The sequence below is a fragment of the Mandrillus leucophaeus genome, unplaced genomic scaffold (genome assembly GCF_000951045.1).
Source record: "Mandrillus leucophaeus isolate KB7577 unplaced genomic scaffold, Mleu.le_1.0 Scaffold6, whole genome shotgun sequence".
Lineage (NCBI taxonomy): Eukaryota > Metazoa > Chordata > Mammalia > Primates > Cercopithecidae > Mandrillus > Mandrillus leucophaeus.
This window is the reverse complement of record NW_012106474.1, coordinates 1,009,776-1,016,746: the sequence shown is the minus strand read 5'-3', so window position 1 is coordinate 1,016,746 and position 6,971 is coordinate 1,009,776. Positions and strand designations below refer to the sequence as shown.

At 43.5% G+C, this 6,971-nt stretch overlaps 1 protein-coding gene across 1 annotated transcript in view; it reads right to left on the bottom strand.

Annotated features, from left to right (window-relative positions):
• The window catches only part of GLOD4 (glyoxalase domain containing 4), a 19,663-nt gene that overhangs the window by 10,292 nt on the left and 2,400 nt on the right, over nt 1–6,971 (bottom strand). Inside the window, exons 2-5 of the mRNA XM_011999651.1 lie at nt 5,791–5,840; nt 3,998–4,118; nt 2,868–3,042; nt 2,682–2,714 (exon numbers count right to left, since the gene is read on the bottom strand). Coding sequence (XP_011855041.1) covers nt 2,682–2,714; nt 2,868–3,042; nt 3,998–4,118; nt 5,791–5,840 — 379 coding nt within the window. The remainder of the gene's footprint in view (nt 1–2,681; nt 2,715–2,867; nt 3,043–3,997; nt 4,119–5,790; nt 5,841–6,971) is intronic.

Here is a 6,971-nt window from a genome sequence, read left to right as displayed (position 1 = left end):
AGGCTGCAGTGAGCCAAGACTGCACTACTGCACTCCAGCCTGGGCGACAGAGTGAGATCCTGTCTCCAAAAACAAAAAAAAAGACAGTATGAAAATCCTAATTATTCAATGGATGGCACTAAGAAGACTGGCCAATCATTTGGTAAGAAAAACTTACATCTTTGAAATAAATGACAAAATACATTCCTGATGGGTTAAAAAAATAAGTTTAAAAAATGAAATCATGAAAATACTAGATATAGACGATTATTTATACAATTTTGAGTAGAGGAAGATTTTTCTTTAAACCTGACACCAAAGATAGAAAAACTATGAAGAAAAAAATTCTGCTATGCAAATTACACAAAATGGAAAACTAGACAACAAACAAAAAAAAGAATTACAATCAAAACCAGAGTATACAACACAGTAGGGGGAAACACTGCAATAGATTGGACAAAAAGTCCTTAATATGTAAATCACCTGTAAATATTAATAGGAAAAGAATGAACATGCTAGAAAAATAGGCAAAAGGCACAAAGCAATAATCCACAGAAGAAGGAATTAGAATGGTCAATTAACATATGAAAAAATATTCAATCTGACCCCCCTAAAAAACAAAGAAATTAGAATTCACATAAAATCTTTTGTTATCTAATGTACAAATAACGTTAAAAGTTGGCAGTGTTAACTCTATTAGTGTAGAGGGGAAAATCACAATCTTATAATACTAGTAAAGTGTAAATTAGTACATTTCTGGGCAATAATTTGACAGACTGTACCAAGAGCTTTAAAAAATATTCATTGCTTTTGAAAGAACAAGTCAATTTTCAGCCACTCAAAAGGTAATTGTGGATGTATGACGGGCTTTTACCCCAAAGACATTCATCAGTGTTGCTTAGAACAACAAAACACTAGGAACGACATAAATATCCAACAACAGAGAATGGTTTATCTTCCTACAATGTAATAATACAATGGAATTCCTATAAAAGGATATGAAGAAATGTATACACTTAATTATATATATGTATTTTTGACGAAAGATTGGAAAGATATACTCTAAAACGTCAGCAGTGGTTCTCTCTGGATATATGGGTGTGTGTTTTTCCGGCTTATCTGCTTGTTGAAAGAAGAAACTTGATTATTTTGTAAAAAGAATAAAAGTCATATTGAAACACCTACTGTTATTGGAAACTTTTCACATTTAAAGTGACTTTCTAAAGAGCTGTTCCACGTCTCCATCTGACTACGATACATTCATTACATTTTTCTTTCGTTTTTCACTTCCTTAGTCCTGTTTGTTATAACAGCAATACTGTGACTAAGACGCTGTTTCTCACAAGCGCCTCCGCCTGGCAGGCTCCATTTTTCTCCTTTCCATTTACTTCAAAATCAACAAGTCCCAGTTGACTTGGAGCCTGAAGGGACACAGGACAGGAAGTTAACAAGTGGATGAAGCTGCACAGAAGTAATTCAGAGGAAAGATGAATGCCAGCCAGACAGAAGGTCTGACCACAACCAACCAGAAACGCCCAAAGGGATTTCCATTCCAAAGGACAAAAGCATCTTAGCACCGTGGAGCTCTCTATTATTTTAAGTACTGACATATCACTAAGGCTGGAGAAAAAAAATGGATGGTGGAGCCAGTTGCAAGAGTTAAGTTTTAAAGTCAGCAAAGGATCAATCACCTATCAACAAAAAAACACCATAAACACCCTTTAAATCACCAGTGAAGCAGAGAAATACCATCTCTCCACAGGTCCCACGCAGCCAAGTCTAGCCGCCCACACTGGACGGGCTGATCTTTCTTTTGCTGAGCACCAGACGATAAACAAGGAGCATTCAACATCCTACGCAGACTCAGCACGGGGGCACCGGGGACAGGAGGCCGACCAGTGGAAGAAGAATTTCCAGGACTCCTTTCTAAGGCCCACTTGCGGTCATACGTTCACCAAGTGAGACAGTGGGCACAAGTGCCTTTGCCATTCACCAGCGTTTTCCCCGTTTTTGCTTTTGTTTTGGCAGGGCAGGTAGGTGAATTTGCAGGCATTAAATACAAAATGAAACACTGATGAGGCTGTCTCTGCAGCCAACAAAACAAACCCTGCAAAGTTTCCTTCTTGTTCTGTGTGGCAGTCAGCGAGGGGGCTCCTCACTTCCACGCCATCCCTTGCCGAGTACCGACCCTAAAGTTTGGGACCTCGGCTCCAGAGGCTAAATGGTTTGGGGATGATCCTATTTCTCTTGCCAGTGATTGGTTTGGGAGCAGGCATAGTATATCAGATCTGACCAGGAAGTTTGCTGGAAGATTCTAGGAAAGTTTTTCTTCTGCTCTTAAAAAGAAAGCAAGCCAGGCGTGGTGGCTCATGCCTGTAATCCCAGCACTTTGGGAGGCTGAGGCGGGTGGATCACGAGGTCAGGAGATTGAGAGTATCCTGGCCAACACAGTGAAACCCCGTCCTGTCTCTTATACACATCTAGATGTGTATAAGAGACAGCCTGCAACCTTGAGGGGACCAGCTCTAGGAGAGGCATCTGCAGAGAACAACAGAAAGTAGAAAGAGAAAAATGTGGCGAGCTGGCGAATCATCTAACCTTGAAATCTTCCCCAACTATAGAACGCCTGCTCTGTGAGCTAAAACATTCCATAACTGTTCAATGTAGTTGGGTTTTCTGTTATCTACAGATGAAAGACTCACAAATCAATAAATTACCAGTAGAACAGAACCAGTCTAGATCCCCTCTTGCTATGTATTAAAGTTCTGATATGAGAATATAATTTCTCCGGTAACAGGTAAAAGCATTGGCTGGGGAAGACACGTCACGTGAACACAGGAAAAAGACAGGCGGCCCTCACTCTCCTTTCCTCAGAGATGCCTTTAGACAGAGGCTTTTTCTGGTTCTGGTAAAATTACCTGACTGAGGCAGACTGCGATTCTGCAAATAGAACTTATATCCTCCTGGGGCCTCGGTTTCAAAAACACCTTCTGCGACTTCCGTCAGGGGCCACTCCAGCTTCCTGGCGTTGCTGACAGCCTGGCTAGAAGCGAGCGTGATTCCCTAAAACAAACCACAGTACATCCAAGTACATGATCACAGCAGATATTTTACAGAACAAGACAATGAGCCCAACCCCTACTGCCTACTGCCTTTAGGTAGAATCACCTAAGATTAACTGGCATCCAACATTTTATTCTAGTGATTTAAAAACAGGTTTTCAATGTTTTATCCCACAAACATTCAGCTCTTCATGAATAATAAGACAGAAATTGAAATGCCAGTGAAGTCGGATTCATTTAACACCAAAGATAACCTCTTCTAATTCTAAAGATCTAGCCAGAGAAATCTTGATGCTACCTGGGTCTGCCAGCTAGCTACCTATTTAAGGTGAACTGTTCTTGCTTTTTTAACAAACAAACAAACAAAACAAAAATAAGCAAACTATCAAGGTTTCCTTACATTTAATCAAAGTGTCTAGAAATGGACACCTATGCTTTCTGATAAGACCAGCCTTGTTTCTAGCTTCGATTATTATAATGGCCTCTCTGCCTCCAGTCTTGTAAATCCATTATCCACTCCGCAGCCAAAGTAAACTTTCCAAAACGCATCCTACACTCCACCCCCAGACAGCAGCCAGCCTTGTTTTCCCTTTGCTCAAAGTCCTCCAATGGCTCATTTCTCTCGGATGACTTATGGTCTAGGAGGCCCCCTACAGTCTTACCCCATGGCACTGCTGACCCCATTCTTACCACGTTCCCTCTCATTCTCTGTTCCAGCCACACTGGCTTCCTTACACCTCCTTGAACACTCCAGATGTTACCTGAGGGCTCCTGCACAGGCTATTCTCTGCCTGGAATGCTCGTCCCCAGATACCCACATGGCTAACTCCTTGACCTCTTTTGAGCCTCTGCTCAAATGTTATCTCTTCACTCACACACACCCTCAACACCCTACTCAAACTTACAACCAGCTACCTACCCCCAGCCAAAAATCCGCTAGAAAAAACAGTATTTACCACGAAGTCATTGCCAAGCTTGTAGTCGCCGATGCCGTAATTGTAAGTCAGTTCTGCAACAAAATGATCGTCCTCAGGCCCAAATCCCACCATTGTTTTACTCCATTTCCCATCATAAGGCCTAGAAAATAAAAGTAAATGAACTCAGTGACCATAGACAAATCGGCCTCAGGCCACCCCCAGAGAACTACTGGGCACAGAGAAACGAGCAGTCCTGTCTGGTCCTAAAAGTTCTCTTAAGGATGAGATGACTTCAGATGGTGCAGAAAGCAGCTGTGGGTAGTGCTCATGGGACCCTACTACAAGCTCCTAAGACTATCTATTCAGCATCTACTTGAAGGAAAGATTTGTTCATCTTTTCTGTAAAGCAAGGAACAGAATCCTAAAGACGGTTCTCCAACTGACCTGTTATTTCCTTGACTATCAATCAACAAGTATGGACTTGGACTGTTCCAACTTGTCATGGTACTAAGATTAAGAGATGGCCAGGCGCAGTGGCTCAGGCCTGTAATCCCAGCACTTTGGGAGGCCGAGGCAGGAGGATCACCTGAGGTCAGGAGTTCAAGAGCAGCCTGGCCAACATGGTGAAACCCCGTCTCTACTAAAAATACAAAAATTAGCTGGGTATAGTGGCACGTGCCTGCAGTCCCACGTACTAAGGAGGCTGAGGGAGGAGAACTGCTTGAACCCGGGAGACAGAGGTTGCAGTGAGCCAGGATAATGACCCTGTACTCTCACCTGGGTGACGGAGTAAGACTGTCTCAAAAAAAACAAAGACATTAGAAGCTGCTGCTTCATCCAGAGCATGTATTTGCATTTGTGGCATAATATGCAACATATCTGGTCACTGTCCCCTGTTCCTCTGGAATTTCCTGACGGGAACATCTTTTGTTATTATTTATTTGCATTTGTGGCATAATATGCAACATATCTGGTCACTGTCCCCTGTTCCTCTGGAATTTCCTGATGGGAACATCTGTTGTTATTCACAATAAGCCCCTGTCGGTCACACCCGAGTTTATGCTAGTGAGGAGACTTGGAGTGGGGCCTCTACATAGACTCAGGATGGGGCTGGTCACCAGAAAGACAAATGATTAGAGGACTGGAACTTTCAGTCCCACCCACCAACCTCTGGGAAGGAAAGGGATGGAGACTGGGCTCTATTAGGCTTGAACAACGAGACTTGATGAGCTTCTGGGATGCTGAACGCATGCAGGTGCTGGATTGGAACCTGCCCCAGAACAGCATGGAAGTTCTGCTGCCACTCCCCATGCCCTGCCCTATGTATCTCTTCTGTCCAGCCGTTTCTAACTCGTACCCTTTATAATAAACCAGTAAATGCAAGTGTTTCCAGCGTTTCCCTTCGTTCCACGGGCCACTGCAGTAGATTATCAAACCTGAGGAAGCAGGAGCGGAAAGCCCTGACTTGTAGCTGGTCATCAGAAATCCTGGAGGTCCAGACTGTGACCGGCACTTGACGTGGCGGAAATCTTCTGGGACTCAGCCCTTAACTTGTGGGATCTGACATTAACTCCAGGTAGAGTCAGAATCGGATTAAATAACAGGACAGCCGGCTGGTATTGGAGATCTGGAGAACTGCTTCACGTGCCACAAGTGTTGTATGAGAGTGCAGAGAAAACAGAGTATGTGTTCCCGACATTCCTGAAGTCGCCTCTGCAATTTACTGCCTCCTGAATTAATTCCACTGCTTTATACTCACTTTGAGAAACTGTCTTCTGTTATCCCGGTGTAGTCAGAGCCTAAAGAAGATTTTAAGAAACAAGGTATCATACCCATTGCAGGCGGCTTTGCAGCCTTCTTCAAATTCCTCATGCCGCAGAACCTGGTGTGAGATTTAGAATAAATTGTGAAGTGTTACTAGTATTGTTCACAGCATCTTTAGCACAAACTAAAATGTCAAAACACAGATATTATCACTTGTAAGCTTTACTTGTAAAAGAACAAAAGCAAATGAGCTTTATACTTCTCCCAGGATAGAAGTAGTAGAAGCAAGAACAGTTTGACATCAAGGGTCGGGCTACCAAATCAGTTGTGAAATCTATTTAGATTGGTAAGCAGTGCTATGCAGTGGGAAAGTGCAGCCTTCAGCATTAAAGAAGTCTGATTTGGACCGGGCACAGTGGCTTACATCTGTAATACTAGCACTTTGGGAGATCAAGGCAGGTGGATCGCCTGAGGTCAGGAGTTCAAGATCAACCTGGCAAACATGGTGAAATCCCATCTCAACTGAAAATACAAAAATTAGCCAGGCGAGGTGGCACGTGCCTGTGATCCCAGCTATTCAGGAGGCTGAGGCAGGAGAATCACTTGTACCCGTGAGACGGAGGTTGCAGTGAGCAGAGATCACGCCACTGCACTCCAGCCTGGGTGATGAACAAAATTCCATTTCAAAATGAATTTAAGAAAAGGACGGGCTCTGTGGCTCATGCCTGTCGTCCCGGCACTTTGGGAGGCTGAGGTGGGCAGATCACCTGAGGTCGGGAGTTCGAGACCAGCCTGGCCAACACAGTGAAACCCCGTCTCTACTAAAAATACAAAATCAGCCAGGCGTGGTCATGGGCGTTTGTAATCCCAGCTACTCAGGAGGCTCAGGTAGAAGAATTGTTTGAACACGGGAGGCAGAGGTTGCAGTGAGCTGAGACTGCACCATTACACTCCAGCCTGGGTGACAAGAGCAAAACTCAATCTCAAAAAAAAAAAGCAAAGAGTCTGATTTGGAATTCCGTCATTTAGTAGTTGTGTAACTCTGAGCAAGTTAGAATCTGAGTCTCAGTCTCCTAACATGTGATGGGAATGGAAGTTATTAAAGCATCTCACAGAACCCTGCACACAGCAGGCTCTCGATGTGTTAGCTTTAGTCTTCCTTTTTGATTTCCACAGCTCCTGCCAGTTCAAGTTCCCAATGCTCTGCTCAGACTATTAAAAATCATCCTTATTGATATCCTTCCTTAAT